Source organism: Ascaphus truei, chromosome 2 (assembly GCF_040206685.1).
Source record: "Ascaphus truei isolate aAscTru1 chromosome 2, aAscTru1.hap1, whole genome shotgun sequence".
NCBI classification, from domain to species: domain Eukaryota; kingdom Metazoa; phylum Chordata; class Amphibia; order Anura; family Ascaphidae; genus Ascaphus; species Ascaphus truei.
In genome coordinates, this window is record NC_134484.1 from 79,788,812 (window position 1) to 79,807,830 (window position 19,019).

The 19,019-nt window shown below is 40.2% G+C and overlaps 1 protein-coding gene across 5 annotated transcripts in view; it reads right to left on the reverse strand.

Moving 5' to 3' along the window:
- Positions 1 to 19,019, reverse strand: part of WWP1 (WW domain containing E3 ubiquitin protein ligase 1) — a 133,332-nt gene that overhangs the window by 3,998 nt on the left and 110,315 nt on the right. For all 5 annotated transcript variants that reach the window (XM_075582981.1, XM_075582976.1, XM_075582978.1 and 2 more), the window contains exons 10-23: positions 17,745 to 17,919; positions 16,604 to 16,658; positions 16,443 to 16,527; positions 13,654 to 13,782; positions 12,231 to 12,303; positions 11,263 to 11,334; positions 8,884 to 8,972; positions 8,184 to 8,343; positions 7,153 to 7,286; positions 6,932 to 7,072; positions 6,195 to 6,315; positions 2,592 to 2,696; positions 1,648 to 1,744; positions 1,202 to 1,274 (exon numbers count right to left, since the gene is read on the reverse strand). In XM_075582981.1, the coding sequence (XP_075439096.1) occupies positions 1,202 to 1,274; positions 1,648 to 1,744; positions 2,592 to 2,696; positions 6,195 to 6,315; positions 6,932 to 7,072; positions 7,153 to 7,286; positions 8,184 to 8,343; positions 8,884 to 8,972; positions 11,263 to 11,334; positions 12,231 to 12,303; positions 13,654 to 13,782; positions 16,443 to 16,527; positions 16,604 to 16,658; positions 17,745 to 17,919 (1,509 nt within the window). The remainder of the gene's footprint in view (positions 1 to 1,201; positions 1,275 to 1,647; positions 1,745 to 2,591; positions 2,697 to 6,194; positions 6,316 to 6,931; positions 7,073 to 7,152; positions 7,287 to 8,183; positions 8,344 to 8,883; positions 8,973 to 11,262; positions 11,335 to 12,230; positions 12,304 to 13,653; positions 13,783 to 16,442; positions 16,528 to 16,603; positions 16,659 to 17,744; positions 17,920 to 19,019) is intronic.

Genomic DNA, 19,019 nt, shown 5'->3' on the forward strand with positions numbered 1-19,019 from the left:
GGAAATGCAGGGGGAGGAATCCATGCCTTTGACGCCCCCCCCCCCCCCTGCCTTTCACTGCCCCCTCCCTGCCTTTCACGCCCCCCGTCCCCTCCCTGCCTCCGGGCAACGCCGGGTATATCAGCTAGTACTCTATATACAGAGAATTTCTTCTGACATTAATTGGTTGACTTCGAAACTCATTGAAACACCCATGCTTTCACAGGTTTCATTCTTACGTGGCACATTTGTCAAGGCAATTCCCATACGTGTTAAATTATAATGGTAGATTTTGGGTACAAATCTAATTGTAACAATTTCTCCATACTACAGCCATAAAGACTTATCCTCTTAAGTATTTTGCTTTTAATGGGTGTTTTTTTTTAGCACTACAATCAACAGCTAAATGTATTTAATCTTGATAAACAACAGTGTAATTTCTGCTATATTTGCCTTTACAAGGGAAATTCCTCCTTGGACCAAAGTGAACTAATTCCAGTGACATGTTAGGTAATGATACACCCCCTTTTTTTTTACCCAAATCTGACACCTTTAAGTATTTTTAAAGTTAGTGCCAGGGGAAATTAAACCCCTTCCAAATCTATGTGGGATGTCTCTGCGTATTCAGTAAGCGTTTGCACAGTCAGAGCTTTCCCTCCCCATAGCTTTATGGTACTCAATTAGTCAGGTTGGGATAAGGGGTACAGAACACACTTGATTGACAGTTTCCTAGTTAGAGGCCCCTTAAGCTGCGTCCATAGATGGGTACACAGCGCGAACGCCTAAAGGAAGTGATCGTGTATATATGGGGTGTGGGCGGAAGCGCGAGGAATCAGTTAAGTGATTTATCGCGCGATAGGCAGTCACATGTGCGGGTTTCCCAATGAGGGTGAACCAGCTCCGTGACGGTACTGCCCCGCCCATAGACACGCTCCCGGACAGCGAGCGTACTAAGGCCAGGGAAAGCAAACGCTTTCCCTCAGCCTCCGCGCGCCTCCACACGGCTGCTGGCAGACTGTGGAATTGCACCTTTTAAATATCCATGCAGAGGGGATGAATTCCAAATACTGTATGCCATTTTATTTGAAGAAGAAAGCTAGTAAGGCATTTGCTTGAAGGGTATTGCCCCACATCATTAAAATAATGGAGTAGGATCACAAATTGTAATTTCATATTGATTATTTATGGTTTAAATTGGTAATGTGCAAGTCTTTCAACTTACCATGTATGACTTCTGGGTAGCCATGTTTCTTTGCCAACCTTCTCAATACAGAACTTCTGAGGACCATTGCTTCCTATAGTAAAATAAAATAAAAAAAACATACTAAATCAGCACGCAAAAAGTAATTCAAAGGAAATGGAAGTTGTGTTTTCCTTTTGATCTCACCAAGTATCAAAAAAAAAGCAGCAATACAGAAAAAGTCAGCGCACACAGGGAAAGGAAAATGTTAGACACATTTATGTGCACAATAGAGCAACGTTTCAAGGCTCCCTGGCCCCTTCATCAGGCTTATGCAGCTAGCGGTATAGATGCAGGATCACCATCTGAATTAGAGTAGACAGGGCAAGTGCTAGTTTGTTCTATTTTTTGTATGTCTCATATTAAAATAACAGTTGTTACACTTTTCCCTCGGGTTGCGATTTGAAATAGCATTTTATACACCTTACCCATCAGCTCTGCAAAGCCTCCCAGAGGTAATCGGCAGGTACCAGTGACAAACTGCATCAACCGTAACCGGACCTCGTTGTCCATTTCTTTCACAAACTGGAAAGTAAAGAGCAACAAATAGTACAAATATTTCATAGTGATACGCAAATCAGATCCTGGTTATTTTCATGTCAAATATCCTACAAATCATTTATCTGTGCTCACTTAAGCCCAGATCCTGTATGAAGGGAGTAAATGCGTGGTAAAGCGTAGCACCCTTTTGTGGATCTTGATATTCACCAACATACCGCATGGTCTTGTTGGATTACATGCTCTGACGTTCACATCAACCTCTTTGCTACCAGAAGGGTGAGTAACATGGCAGAGAAGGGATAATGCAATTACTTTTGCATAGCCACAATATACTTTCGTGGATTCACTCCATGGTTGCATTTGTAACACTGGTATAATAAGTTCTGTTTATTTTTTAGCTTGTCTGCCATGTGATTCTATTTAATAAAGTGGCATATATTGCATTTTCTTTTCACAAATCAGAATCTCACAGATAACACGCTGGTGAGTTTGTGCGTTTCTATATAGCAGTGTATATTGAAAGTTATTTCACAATCGCCTCCAAGGATGTATGAGGCAAAATGCCTTTTATTAGACAGGATAAGTTGGTCACCGATGAGCCAGACATTCTTCAGATATTTTCTTACATATGACTTGTACAATAACCACTTTTTTTTAAATTAAACCAAATGATAAAAAAACAAAACTAATTATTTGTAATGCTTGAGGCAAAATACAATAATTCCTCCAAAAACACTTCGGATACGATTGTAGTTAGATATCTTAACACAGGTATGTTTGATATTTACCGGAGCTATGGATATTCAGCAGGAGAAAACTTTGTGAACTATGAAATGATATCTGAATAAGACGTACAGAAGAGTGTAATTACCTGCCAGAACCAAATGATCTGCTTGCTATTTCTTGTGTAATGACGATAAACCGTATTCCGCTGCCAGTCGGATAAATCCACCTCCTGCATGCCACAGAGCATCACCTGAGATACACATCCACATTAGCCCTACATTCTCATTTTAAATTACATCTGACTAGAACTAATTATAGTTTGGAAATTTGTTTTTTTTTTTTGTTTTTTTACATTTTTTTACATTTTTTTACATGTGTAAATACAAGAATGTAATATATTTCTGTAACCAAAGAGGTCTAACAAAGTGCGGCCATCTGATGCATTAACATAAACTGTGTACGGAATCGGACATTTGATCTCCGCCGGCAGAGGGACCATCCGCTGCAGTCGCTGGACACTCGGATGCTTCGCCAAGGTAAGTTAATTTGGGGTTTTAGGGTAGGGGGTAGTGTTAAGATTAGGGATTTAATTGGCAGCGCGAGGTCTGTGAGGGGAGTAGCAGCTAAACTCCGGTAGAGATTTGGTTGCGGCAAATCGGCCTTACCCAAATGTCCTAGACCATACTGTGTACTGTTATTGGTCATGTGACCCTCCTCTGCGCTCGAAAGTCAAATTGAAAGCCGCCACGTGGACGCAGCCGGATGAAGCAGGGAGAGGAGAGAGCTGCAGATGTCGGGTAAGTCCTAGCTGTTCGTAACGGTCACAGTGGCAGTGATAACGCAGCAGGAATATCCCAAGCTCCAGCATGGAAAATAAGTAGATGTAGCAAGACTTTCTGTGCTCCGCCGGGGGCAGTGCTGCCACGATGGAGCTGTGGGGGTCCGTGCTTCTGAATGCGACCCCCTTCAACATTAATCCTTTGGTGCCGTGGTCACATGGCATCGAGGACACTAAGATTTACTAAATCTGTACATTTAACTGTAGACTGTAGAATACATAGCCGTTCTTTTTCCACTACATTTCTGTAAGGTCTTCTGATGCATGACCCCATTAGTAATACACAGGGGAGATATTGTACCAGAGTACAATACCAGACATGTTGCATGCAACGTATTCTTTAGGAAGGAGAAAATTGGCGCTGCCAACGTCTTTGCATATGAGCTAATCAAAAACAGGAAGGAGATTGCACTGCACCATTAAACATTTCCACGCGATCCTTTCAAATATATATATATTTCACAATAACCCACTGACCCAGGTTTTTGTGGAGTTCCAAACTTCAAATATATATTTTTTTGCATCTCCGACCACTCTTCTAATCACATGTTAATATTACTTATTCTTCCTGCCCCATAAACACATATATATATATATATATCAAAGACACAAAAATGAATACCGCATCACTTCCAAAAGATTAATGCAATGTCTAAATAACCTACTTAAATCAGGAAAAATATACCTGAGATAATTATAACAGATAGAAAAAATAAACTGTAGGTGGTGCTTGAGGAAAAGTTAAATATGAAAACACAAAAGAAAAAGAAACCTCTAAAATAGCACTCAGACAAATAATTGCAAAAATATAAAGGGTACTTTAATTAAATCCAAAAGATAACAGAAAAACAAACAGCTGACCAATGAACCCGCCTGACTATAATAGATTAGTGGACAAGAGAAAATAACAAAAGTTAATATATACAAAACCCAATAAAAATACAAGAAAAATTGATGCCCCAAAGAATAGACCTAACTCACTGAGGGAAAAGGTAATTTCCTGCAGTGAAGTAAATCAGACCGGCCGGTCCCAAGGAATATTACTGGCTAGAGGACATCATACAAAAAGGTCAAAAATACAAACTAACAAAAGCATACAATCAAAAGAAAACCATGGTGCTGAATTGATGACAGTTGGAGTGTAAAAAACACTATAATAAGCTAGTTGCAGTACAGATGATGTTAGTAAAAGGCATACATATACAAAACTTCATTTAGTAACCCAAATACATAAAAATGCAAATAAGATGGGGAAACAAATGAGGGGTAAATAATCTGAGATACTCAGCTCCTGGCAAAATGAAGTACTGCAACCATCAAACAGCACAGCACAGTCCACTATTAATGTCCAAGGATATAGGACATTGATGAAGGTTCAAAATAGAACATAGGCAGGCAGGGTCAGCAGCAGCAAAAATTAAAATTAGCCCACTAACGCGTTTCGCCCGCAAAGGCTTCCTCACGAGTGGTGCTAAGGCTATGTCTCAAGAGCGTTTAAATAGGCAGGAGATTAACTCAAAATTCGCGCCAAAAAACAGTTAGTTACAGATGCATTCAATTGCCTCATCAATTCTATCTCTCCGGTATTATTACAGCACTCAGCAGCTGCGTATAGTGCCGCGAGACTTCAATCCGTGCATTGCACATGCACAGTGGACATATAGTTGTTGCGCCCGCCATCTTGTTTGTGGGCTGTAGCATTATTTTGCCCATAATGACGTCACAGTCTCGCGAGAAGTGCGCAGCTCGCACATGCGCAAATAGTTTGGTGATTGATGATATAGTACATGCGCATCTGCGGCCGCTGGAGTAATGGTGCAGATGCGCATGTACTATATCATCAATCACCAAACTATTTGCGCATGTGCGAGCTGCGCACTTCTCGCGAGACTGTGACGTCATTATGGGCAAAATAATGCTACAGCCCACAAACAAGATGGCGGGCGCAACAACTATATGTCCACTGTGCATGTGCAATGCACGGATTGAAGTCTCGCGGGACTATACGCAGCTGCTGAGTGCTGTAATAATACCGGAGAGATAGAATTGATGAGGCAATTGAATGCATCTGTAACTAACTGTTTTTTGGCGCGAATTTTGAGTTAATCTCCTGCCTATTTAAACGCTCTTGAGACATAGCCTTAGCACCACTCGTGAGGAAGCCTTTGCGGGCGAAACGCGTTAGTGGGCTAATTTTAATTTTTGCTGCTGCTGACCCTGCCTGCCTATGTTCTATTTTGAACCTTCATCAATGTCCTATATCCTTGGACATTAATAGTGGACTGTGCTGTGCTGTTTGATGGTTGCAGTACTTCATTTTCCCAGGAGCTGAGTATCTCAGATTATTTACCCCTCATTTGTTTCCCCATCTTATTTGCATTTTTATGTATTTGGGTTACTAAATGAAGTTTTGTATATGTATGCCTTTTACTAACATCATCTGTACTGCAACTAGCTTATTATAGTGTTTTTTACACTCCAACTGTCATCAATTCAGCACCATGGTTTTCTTTTGATTGTATGCTTTTGTTAGTTTGTATTTTTGACCTTTTTGTATGATGTCCTCTAGCCAGTAATATTCCTTGGGACCGGCCGGTCTGATTTACTTCACTGCAGGAAATTACCTTTTCCCTCAGTGAGTTAGGTCTATTCTTTGGGGCATCAATTTTTCTTGTATTTTTATTGGGTTTTGTATATATTAACTTTTGTTATTTTCTCTTGTCCACTAATCTATTATAGTCAGGCGGGTTCATTGGTCAGCTGTTTGTTTTTCTGTTATCTTTTGGATTTAATTAAAGTACCCTTTATATTTTTGCAATTATTTGTCTGAGTGCTATTTTAGAGGTTTCTTTTTCTTTTGTGTTTTCATATATATATATATATATATATGTATTTTTTAACATGTCATACCTCTAACTCTTTGTCATCAAAGTACTGTAGCCACTGAAGTGGGACAACTGCATTAAAGCCATCGAGAAATGCTTTGGTTTGTTCTTCAACGCCACGGGAAAATCTCCACTCTGCCATTAAACTAAAAGGGAAGAGAGTGAAAGGTAAATAGAATATTTCCTATACATGCCCATGATAATATATTTTTTACATGTTTACTAAAACGGAACATCCAAATCCTAAATATTTAGTTCATCCTCTTATCCAGTAGTTAAGGAATATATCTGATTAACTACAGTACATGTATGCTTTTAAATGAAGTACAGAGTTGAAATTTTAGCGTCACATTTAATGTAAAAAAAAAAAAAGGTAGGCAAAACTATACATGCTAACCCACACTTCTTTATTTAATGCAGGTGTATAAAAGCCACAATATGGGATACCCCACTAAATCTAGCATGAGTTGGCAAAAGAAGATCCTTCATATGGAGATAGTCAGATGCTTCAGAAGTAATACGTACAGTATGTTGACTATATACTATTACTTTTCACTATTTATAATACCCCTAATACATTGTAATAAGTATATACATTCTGGTACGTTGTACATCTGACAGCAGTTTAAGTATGAAACCATTTACCTATTACATTGATAAATATTTAACATTCTATTAGAGTACATATCTTTTATGCAGACTTGAAACCACAAAGATTTTTGTAGACCAAATAATGATACTGTATATACTCTATCTCCCTACCCAATATATTCTTCCTTGTTCTCCTCAGTAACAAGGATGTTGGCTCCTTCGGGTTTAAGGTCATGGGATGTCACTTTGCCCAGTATCTCCATGTCCACAGCAAAGTACATCTCCAAGTTGCATTCTTCAATGTTGTTGTCCCTATAGAGAAGAAACAGATGGAGAACCATTTTATAGCAGAAATAGTCACATATAGAAGATGGCGATTTTTATTTACTAACCTGATCCATATGAGGGAGTTGTAGAATTCAGGATCAATGGATTCCAAGTCTTTGATGGTGAGTTTCTTGCTTAACATTCGCTTGTAGAATGGAAGAGAGAAGCCTGTGTCAATGAACTTGCCATGGAACAATGCCTAAAGACAAAACAAAATCAAGGTCATTTGAGGGCCTAACTCATCAATAGCAGCAGTCAATGCTCTTGTTGGCATATCCTTCCTTGTGTGCTGAAAAAACACACAACCCGAAAAATGAAAAGTTTTTTTTTTTTAAGACTAGTTACAATTTTTATTCTCATTTACCATGAGCCCAGTTAACATTATTATCTAGTTTTATTTGGGGAAGTGAAGGGCAGATCTATTTTACATTCCTGTAAAACTTAGGGGAACATGTATCCTACTTTTAATGTAAACAGTAGAGAGAAAAAAAGGTTTAAAATATATGTTCCCTGACTGTTGGCAAGTACATCAGAATAGGAGGAAACCCAACTAAGAACCACCATTTTAAGATCTCTTAAATTAGTATTAAATATTAACGTTTGAATGCAGAACTATGCAAGCCATTCCTTAAAAAAAAAGTGAAACTTACAGAATTTCTTTTAGCCAAAGTTAATGTCTTAGTATTGTAATTATCATACAAAAAAAATTGGGTGACCCTCCTTTGGCATAGCAGTTATGGCAAAATTATGAAGATCCAGTCAGATAATCCACTGTCTGTTGTGCTCAAGATATGAGTTTGCGAAAGAAAGTGGTTTAAGACTGTGCCAAATGGTTTTTATCTCCCCACAAACATCTATGCACTGAATAAGTTGCATCAGTTTTAGAAATAGTTACGTAGTAGATTAGGTTGGAAAGACGTGTCCATCAAAATACTAATCCAATAGGTCTAGTTCTATTTATATTAATCCAGAGGAAGGACATATTTGCAGCAAATGGCCCCCTACAGTACACCCAATGCTGTATTATGTACATACTGTAATGTGACAAATGGGTTTACTGCAGAACAAAATGTAATAAACCAGTAGATAGACTGACCATTGCAATAAAGCGGCCAATAAAACAAAAATAGGACAGGTGATCAGGATTGATGGTTGATGCTGGATTAATTTGCAGGCAGTAATTGCTCTTGCCTGCGTACTCAAATAAGCAATACATCGGGTTCAGTACTTCATGGGAAAGCAGGAAAAACCACTCTCTGAAAACAAGCATAGGTCAACGAGGTCACAGTTAGAAATTACTTTGTTAAAGCGTGTGCTTTTTCTTTTTAGAAACCAGCACAAATATTTGTACAAGTATACATGATATATATAATTAGCTACCGGAAACCACAATAATATATTGCTAAGTGAAAGTGCAAAACGAATATATAACAAATAGAATATTGCATCTAGTCTCGGATACACCACATACAAGCTAATGAAGTTAGATAGAAGTATGTTCTGGCATAAATTACACTTATTGTCTCCACAAAATCGTAGTAAATGGGTTTGGAAAATATAATGATCTTACTCTATTAGTACAAAGATAGTTTGAAGTCAATTGGCTATGTGCATCAGACAAATATGTAATACTAAGGCATATTTATGGCTCTCTAATTCCAAACTACGTCCAGCCAGAAATATTCTCTCTTGTGGCGCCTGCTGGCAAATCATTTGGATTTTCAAGTTATAACGATTTTCCTTTGTGTCACATATTTCATTAGAAAAGAATATGCACCTAGAAATAAAAGTGTTACCTGGCCAAGCCTCCGTAATCTAAACCTTCTTCACCTCGGAACATGACATATAACCGTCTTCTTAAATCATATGGTTTTAATGCCATGATCTGTGCAATAAAAAATTAAAAGCAACAGTCAAGTCTTTGACATTTCAAAAATAATAATACATTTTTTTAATATATATTTAATACAGTTATGAGCATATAAACAAATCTGTAGTTCACAATATTTAATTATATGGCAAAGTTTATACAGGCAGTCCTCGTTTTACAACGCTTCGCTTTACAACGAATGGCTTATCCAACGCTATGCAATGCATACCTATGTTCATTTTTACAAAGCCAAAACGGCTTATCCAACGCTCTTACGACGCTTTGCAAAGTTGTTTGTGTATATATATATATATAATACAGTATATGCACTATATAATTTATGTGGGTGCTGCATATCTTATTGTCAACCTACAGACTGTTACTATTGTGTAGGTTTGGATTGCTCTTTACCCTCACCTGCTATATACTTAGATTTTATGTGGAAGATTTATCAACTGGGCTATTAGTCAATATCAGTGCAGAATTGTCCAGTTATACTGTATGCACTCCTTTACATCTTGGAATTTGCTATTTTACACCCACTGATTTAGGGCTATCTTAGCATTATTAGCCTTATTGTCACATCTATGTGGTTTCAGGTGATTCCATAATTGTTTTCATTTAGTATTGGTGACCAAGTCCTGGTTTACCTTTTCTATTTCACATCAGTGTTTCCTTGGTCCTTGCCAATTTTTTAATTATCTTGTACTGTTTTTTTAATGTTCTTTATGTCATTCAATAAAATGTTATTTCTATCACGGTATATCTGAGTGCTCCAAACGGGTTCTTTTCTCTATCAGTCGTATTATTATCTCTCACCCGTGAGCACCGTCAGTTACGGCACATATTGCGCTATAAACTGGCTTATGGTGACCATTCATTGTGTATGAGTGGATGCAAGGTTATTTTTCTCTTTTTTTATATCTTGTCTGCGTAAAATATTTGGTGGATTTTAGCATTAAAAATGCCTTCAGGAAGAGAACCTTTCATTTAAACAGTGTTCCTATGGGAAAACGTGTTTCGCTTTACAACGTTTCGCTATCCAACGCCATTTTGAGTAACGCATTGTGTCGGATAACCGAGGACTGCCTGTACTGTAATCACAAAAGGGGATTGAACTAGAGTCCCCTTTTTCCTTATTCACACTGCGCCATTGTTTATAGTGTAGCGTCCGTGTTTACTGACTGAGCCACTCCTCCCAGCAGTGCAATTCGTTTTAATCTACCATATTAGTTTTTTCCCCATTTCAATTGTGTGGTTCATACCTAAATGTGGTATGGACATTGTAGTTTTGAGTTAGACCCTATTCTGAAGGAACATCAAAATGATTTGTTGTATTACGACCTTCAGTCCCATATTTTGATACATTACAATCTGTGTAAGTGTTTAACCAAGAATCAATTTCCCCCTAATTTTGAAGTATGTTATTTTACTCTAGCTGTAATTTGAGAACTACTGTATATGTTGGTAAAAGGCAAATTCCCTTGTCCTGCAATATGTTTATACTTCCAGTGTTTTTCAGCCAGGGTTCTGTGGAACTCTGGTGTTCCCCGGACATCCCTGAATGGCTCCCTGCAATGTTCTGGTCATTTGAAAATTGTATCAAATACAGAAGAATTGACAATGCATCTGATCTCAGACGCACTGTTAGAGAGGGTTGGGGGTTTCCTCAGAATTTTACTTCGGGTTCCTTAACCAAAAAAAGGTTGGGAACTACCCACTAAGGGCCTCATGCAGAGAGCATAGAATTTTAAAATTGGCGAATTTCATAAAAAGTAGCTTTTTTGGAGAGTTTTATTCTCCATATGCAGAAAAGTGCGAATTCTGCTATGTTTAACATGGATGCGTGTGGCGAGTTTAAATTGGCGAGATGCGCGCTTCAGAAACGTGTAAAAACAAATTCGCGCCTTTTTTTTCCCCTTTACTATAGGCGGCGAGCGCCATCTTGCCTTCTTTTCCTGGCGCGGCAAAAATGCGAGAATCGCGCCATTTTCTTGGCGCGAACAGCCGCTACATGCCGTTTGCACCTCTCTGCATTCGGAGAGTTTTAAAAATGGCGAGATGGAGGTTCTCGCCAGCCGCGAGGCGAGTTTTAGCAATAGAAAAAACAAAATGGCGCGTTTTTCGTAACTCGCCATTTTCTGCCGGTTTCTGCGCGAATTTGTACAAAAAATGGCGAATTTCGAAATAACGATGCTCTCTGCATGAGGCCCTTAGACACAACTCAGAATCAGTTTAAATAAGGTTGACAAAACATTATACTACTACATAAGTTGTGTAATAAAGCCTGAAAGGCATGTTTTACCTGTTGAAAGGAGTCTTCAAAAAGTGTCTGTCTGGATACAGTTATCTTCACATGACTTGGCAATGCATTGGACTGCAAAGATAATTATGGTTCAAAAACAATGCCAACTTTTTTTTTAATCCAATGATTAAGGAGACCACCGTTAGTGGTATTTTTCAAAAGCATACAGTGTATTTTCAATATTGTTCTTCTCTACCCCAAAAACCCTATTCACTAAAAACTTTAAATGTAGGTGAGGAACTAGGGGGGCGTGTGGGACAGCTGCCCTGGGCACAATCTGATGGGAGGGTACAGAAATCCCCTGGTGTCTGTTGATTGACCTGTCAGTCAGCGCTGCAGCTGGTCACATCGCGCTCATAACATCAAAGCAGGATCAGGCGCTGTGATCGGCTGCAGCACTGACTGACAGATGTGTTTGTGCAGAGCCGGTCAGTGACGTGGGAGCAGAGGGTGGGTGGCAGAGGCTGCGGGAGCGGGAAGCAGGCTGGGTCTGGGAGCAGAGAGTGGGCAGCAGAGGCTGGGGACTGGAGCAGAGTGGGTGGCAGAGGCTGGAGCAGTGGGCAGCTGCTTGGGATGGGAGAGAGGCAGAGACACTTGCTGCCCCTGCTCTCCATGACTTCAGGGGGAGGGGGCAGGAGTGGCTGTATGTCTGTTCTGCGAGCGTCCCTGTGCTGTGAGTGGGCACAGTTAGAGGAACATGCACCGGGCACAAAAACACCTAGTTACTCCTTTGGTAGCCACCAAATATATTTCTGGAAGATGGCAGGTGGAAAACACATGCTTATGCCTTTCATCTGTGTCTCTCAACTTGAAAAATGCAGAGTCTTCTCATCTCTGGATGAAGTTTATGAACCTTTCATTTTACATAAACACAAGTTTATTGTAACATGGATGTATTCCAGCATCCTTGGCCACCAGACACAGGTCTTTGTTTCTGGCTTTTAAAATGCATCTTTAAGAACAATTACCTGACACAAGTAACGAAAATGAGCAAGCTTCCACCGAAAGCTGCGTTCATAAGCAATCTGTGGCCCTTTCGTTCTGTGAAAGTAAAGTAAATTGAGGAGCAAAATTAGCTAATAAGTTTTGTTAGCCTGTATTTTATTACTTAAAAGACTGCAGTATAAAATTAGCTGCTGATCAGCTTTATTTTCCTCCTTGTTCAAATTCTTATTGTATATTTTGGGGGCTGTCTGATGGTCCTCATCTTGCATAATTATGTTCATCAGAATTGTATGTGGGATAGAAAGTCTTACAAATGGTGTCAATATAAGTTATCACTGCACTTGGCGTACTTTGCATTTCAAAATGCTTGCCAGGAAGATTTTTTACAATGACAATAGGTGTGTGTACCACTGTATGTATACATTACTGCTGACTTTTGCAACAGTTGAACTTTTTTGTCTATAGTTCAGGGTTGGCCAACTCCAGTTCTCAAGGGTTACCAACAGGTCAGGTTTTCAGGACATCCCAGCTTCAGCACAGGTGGCTCAATCAGCGTTGCATGGGTATATGTAAAACAAACCTGTGCTAAAGCAGGGATATCCTGAAAACCTTACCTGGTGGTATGTGAGTCAAGGGATAATAGGGTGCGCAAAACCCATTGTTTTAGTAGATTTGCTACGGTGTCTGATTTTATTGTGGAAATTTCTTTGGACATTATAAAAACGATGACCTACCACAGATCAGAATTACTTGGCCTGGGATTAAGCAGAAATTCAGGGTATCACACCCCAATCAGGCATTAACTGCCCCTTGCTTGAAAGGCAGATCAGGGGGCGATACCCTGCACTGCGTCTTAGTGAAATCCGGCCTTCATGCCTCATTATATATTCTCAATTGGACCGTCTTTATTTGAATATTGTGTACCAACAAAACTGAAGTCATAAGGCAATTCACCTACAGAACTTAAGTCAGTGCTACCAATGCAATGTGGAAAGTGCAGAAAGGGCACCAGGTGAAAATGCCAGTGTGAAGAGCTGCGGGTGAAAGAAAGCAGCTAGGTAAATAAGCAGGAAAGAAAAAGTATGTTTTACATATACACATACTGCACAAAGAAAAGAACAGTTTGCTATTAAGATGGCATCTCATTTTTCCAATAATATTGGCTACGGACTCTATATTAGTAAAGAGCCCGTAAATGAAGATATTGAAATACACAGCATTTTATTTGCGTCAATATACCTGCGTGTGCCTAGGAACATGATCGGTTCACTTCCAACTCAGACTTTGGGCCTTAGCCTATAACGTGAGAAATACTGCACGGAAAGCCCAATTGATTCCAATGGGGTTTGCAGTGCGGCAGCGACAGATCAGCACCATCACATCTGATAGGAAAAGGCTCGTAGCCACAGAGCATTGGCAATGTGAAACATGCTTTGCATTACTTACACGGATGACTTTCCAGTCCTGGGATCATTGAAAGTGGTGGTCTTTGTGTTGTGATCTACAAAGTATTTTACTCCCTCTCTTGTGTACCGGATCTCCCAGCCCTCTGGCAAAGGATCCTCGTTTTGTAAACTGTGGGGGAGGGAGGAACCATTAACCTGTGTCCTTCTTGGACCATTTCCACTAAACATTGTACAAATTCTGCAAATGATTTATTCTCCAGTTACACTTCTACCTTACTAAACCTTTTTGCTCCTAAAATAATTATCGTGACAAACTTTAGAGCAAAGACACTGAGAACTTATTATTCAAATAAGTATTCAAATAAGCTGAGGTTTAAAGGGACATTCACACCCATAGCTTTAACTACTGGAAACCTAGTTATGCCTAATTCAGTCGTGTACTCACAGTTAACATATGATTACATACCTATCAGCAACATAGTAGTAGATGTGAGCTTCCAACATTTCTAGATTAAAACTGCAGCCCTGTGACTAAATATACTATTTAAGCAGAGTCCATAGAAGGACCGACAGCGTTGAGCCGGGCGGACACTCCGCGATGAGGAAATCTTGAGGGGGCTTCCGCGAGCGTCCGCAGGCGTGCTGAGGCGCAGGGGATTTTCATCCAACATCAGAAATTGTATCTGAGCGCGCTGTCGGCTGAAACACCCAATTGGTGCGAAGCAGCGTCACGACGTCGGTGCTTCGCGGGCTATTGGCCCCATGACGTCAGTGCTCCGCCTCCCGATCGCACACGCTGGCTCGCCTGCAAGTCCATACAATCACTCCTGATTGAGCCTCCGCGTCAGCGTGGAGGAGCACTGTCGGTGCTTCTATGGACGCAGCCTTAGACAGAGCAAACTCTTTCCCAGCTACTAATTGGTATTAAACCTAATATTCAACATTTATATTTGGTGCACTCCTTTTTTTAAAATGGCTACTGTAGGAGTTTCCTCAAACAAACTAACACAAGGGCTGCCAGGCTGCTTCAGCAAAAAAGCAGTTGCAAAAATAACTTTTTGGTAAGTAAATTGAACAAGGAACGAATGAGACAATAAGACTTGCTAGTGCCATATTTGTATGAAGTTAGTTAAGATTTAATGTACAACTGCAATATATATTGTTATTAACTTCTATAGAACGTGAACAGTGAACTGTGTGCAGATCCGCTTCACTTCTAGAAAGATGTTTGTGCAAGTGTGCAACTCTCAAAACTTTTATTTGACACTTTTATTTGGATATTTTGTGGGATATAACCTTTTTGCAAGTATAATCTAACCGTTCAATCTGCAATTGCAAGTTAATAGCATCGATCTTTCCTGTAGGAACATTGTATTCCATTATTAATCATGTTTTGCAGCATGTGAAATAATCAAGTGATTTTCATAATCCTAAATGATGCTCTGCTTCAAATCCCATACTATAGGTGGCAAAGAAGGGTGGGTGGCCGTGTTGGACGTTTCTTTCATGTAGTAACAAAGGAGGGAGAGGGAGTAGGTGGTATGATACATTTTATTGGGACCAACAAGTAGTTTAAATGTTACAAGCTTTCGAACCTCTCGGAGTCCATCATCGGGTATGGCAGAAACACAATATTATATACAGTGTTTTTGAGAGGGTTATCTGGATATCTACATTATATAGATAGATATTTATATACATACTGTCTTGTCCGATTCCACTCTCCCCTCACATCTCCATACTGTCTAGGCCGCCTTTACATTTCAAAAGAGAAAAGCCTTCTGTCTCTACTGTTAATATTCACACCAGGCCACCTGTCTCTACCGCATCTTATTTCGTATTTCCCACTTCCTCTCTACATCCAATGCAACCAGATATCCCCCTTAGGCCGCGTTTATAGTGGCTGCCGACGGAGAGCGTGACGTGTGTACATAGTGTTTGCGCGGAGGTGGGTTGTGACATCACGTGAGCGGTTTGCCCTCATTGCATGAACCGCACAAGTGACCTAGCTGTTGCGCGCGGTCGTACTTCATCGCGCGCTCGTGTCCTGCCTCAGAGGTACGGGCTTTTGTTCGCAGCACGCGCGCCGTCGCGGCCACTATATATGTGCACAAACACTGTATATAATATTGTGTTTCTGTATTTCTGCTGTACCCGATGCAGGACCTCGAGATGTTTTAAAGCTTGTAACAGAACTACTTGTCTAATAAAAGGCATCATACCACCTACTCCCTGTCCCTCCTTTGTTACAGCATACATAAAGGTGATGCACCATGCTGCACCATGCTGCACCATGCTGCACCATGCTGCACCATGCTGCACACTCCCACAGGTCACTAAGCTGAAAGTTGCATCCTGCTTCATGATGCACAAATGAAACATGGCGTCATTGGAAAAGCTGCATGTGATGCTCACTTTGAGTTCAAATATTTAAAACAAACATGGAATAAAGCAATGCGATGAAACAGGTAAGGTCTCTTGTTCCATTTTAAAGCAGCAATCCCGGGTTTTTTATTTTATTATTATTATTATTATTATTGTGCCGGGTGGACACAAAAAAAAACGTACAAATATGGCTTCAGGCTAAAGACAGGAAGTCACAGATTTTCTACTGTCCACGGGAGCGACACCACACCTCAGACATTCTGGATCTTCCAGTTTTGCTGGGTTTGATTCAAATAAAACAAACCGTTGAGGCGGGATTGCGCCTTTAAGCTAGTAATTGACTGTTTGGATGCAATGTTCCTTTCATATACTTAGTGAAACCTCATTGAGTGGTTCAAGTGCAGGTGTAAAAGGGGTTTCAAATACATTCAAACACACTCTTACCCTTGAGTTCGAGGGTCTTCCCATTGTGTTGTTTTTGTATTGTGATTCACAAAGTACACTCTGTCAGTAGCATCCACTCTCCTTTCTGAAAGAAAAAACATCTAATTTGCCTGGATTCATGTGTTTCAAACAGATATTTGGTCAACATTGTATTCTCTTACCCCATCCTGGTGGTAAAGGTCCTAGTGGATCATTTTCTGCTGATAACATTGACGCCTAAAATAGACATTTCATAAATGTTACTTGATGTTTTGAAAGTTCTAAAATGGTCTATTCACTAAACATACCTCAATACATATTATTTAGAGCACGAGGAGGCTTTTGATTTGTGGAGGGCTTTATGTTCCCAACACCAGAGGACTTTTTCACAAAGCCCTTTTGAAGATTTTGTATGTTTAATTTCAACCAGTAATACAGCACAAATATTTATTTTTAAGATGGGTTGATTTAGACTAACACAGTGTCCTGGTGTGTTGCGTCCCCCTGCCAAGAGTGAAACGGCTTCCAGAGGACATGTCGACTGCTCAGTGGGCACTCAGTCTGGAGACTGAGGCGGTGATCCACCTCTACTCTCTTAGCCCAGCATTGGGAGAGGAAAGGACTATTACAGCCTTCAGTCAGAGCAGAGCATGCCCACTGAGCAGCAGACATATCTTAGTTGTGTGGGAAAATGGCTGAGCGTGGGGATGGGGGGGTCTTTGTGTGGGAGAGGCAAGAAGGTAAAGGAGCGAGCTTTGTGTGGGAAAGGAGGTGGTGGAGGGCTTTGTGTGGGGAGGAGGCGCGCGGTGAGGGCTTTGTTTTGTGAAGGGGAAGGTGTGGTATAAGAGAAGAGGCGGTAAGTGGTATGTGTGAGGCAACGTGGAAGGTGAGTATGGAGTATGAGAGAAGTGGGGTGAATGTCAAGTGCATTATAGAGGAACGGATGAAGCAAGACAAACGGGGCATATAAAAAGAGTGAGAAAGGGGCGAGTGTGATGGGTTTGTGCATGTGAGAGAGAGTGCAAGTGTGGTGCGTGAGTCAGGTCTGATGATCAGGGGTGCCCCAGATTTAAAAAAAAATTACTCCAGGGGTGTGCTCAAACAAAGGTTACATACCACTGGTCTAATGCCATGCAGTTTTTGCCAGTCTATCTTGGTTTGTTTGGTTAGTCTACTAATCATAACAGCTATCAGAATTTTGCCTCAGATGTTTAACACATGCTCGGTGGAGCTGGTAAAAACCTCAGCTTCAGACAGAATGCAGATGTAAGAGAAAAGGAAGGTTTTGCATTCTGGGCAAGGTAGTAGAAAGGTGGAAATTACTGAATAGAGGTATCGCTGGTTGAACTGCTGCATAGCTCCCTGGAGTTGATTGCGTTGAGACTGCCACTGTTCAAAGTTTCTGACCGATTCCATGGTAGGTCGCTGCCATGTTGTTGTTCTTGTGTTATGGTCAACATAATAAACCCTCCCGCGATCATCAACCCTTCTTTCCCACCTGTAAGACACATTCCTTGTGTTAATGACTGTAGCCAATGCATTGCTATTTTAAAAGTGTCTACATTTGCTATATCTTATGCTGTATTACTGTAGATATATCTTCATCATTTTGAAGCTATTTGGTTTTAAAAAAAACCTTAGCCTATTCCTCATACAGAAGTTAAAAAATTCCAAGCTAATTAGTGAAATATAACCACCTTACTTAAAAATAGAAATAAAAGCAAATTTAGTGTTGTACTTTGCTTTCCTGTTTGTTTTTTACTTGATGAAGAAAAAAGTAACGGGATTGCACGTTTCAAGAGTTCTTATTTATATTATTGTACTCATCCCGTTTGGTGGTTGCACAATGAAACATCAAAAAACTCTTTGTTTCTCTCTCTCCCTTAACACCCCCCCCTCCAAGATAAATTAGGGAAATCAAAGGAGAATGAGATTCTTAATCAAGCAATCACTGCTCTGTAATCACCTAATTTCCAAAACTGACAATATAGGAAGAACTTTACGTTACCCATGGCCAATGCATCGTTTACCCCTCTGGGGTTTATCACGGCCTTGTGTATGATGTAACATCTCTGAACATGGAGACTGATACATGGCTTCTGCCTTAAACAGTATAAATATTATAGTGTACTACAATAGCAGTTTACTTCCAGTATTTACCTAGTGTTCCTTTGTTTGATGCTTTTACTATGTTACGTCTATATCGGGGGAAGGGTTGGGGGGGAGGTGGACAACTCCAGTCCTCAAGATCCCAACATGTCTCTCTCAGGCTCTAACTCCAACCCCTTGGATATCCCCTGTGACGTCCCCGCAAGGCTCTGTTCTGGGGCCCCTACTCTTCTCAGTGTTCATCAATGATCTTCCTATAGCTTGTAATGGAGTCTCAATACACATGTATGCAGATGACACAATCTTATACAGGCATACCCCGCATTAACATACGCAATGGGACCGGAGCATGTATGTAAAGTGAAAATGTACTTAAAATGAAGCACTACCTTTTTCCACTTATCAATGCATGTACTGTACTGCAATCGTCATATATGTGCATAACTGATGTAAATAACACATGTGTAACAGGCTCTATAGTCTTCCTGC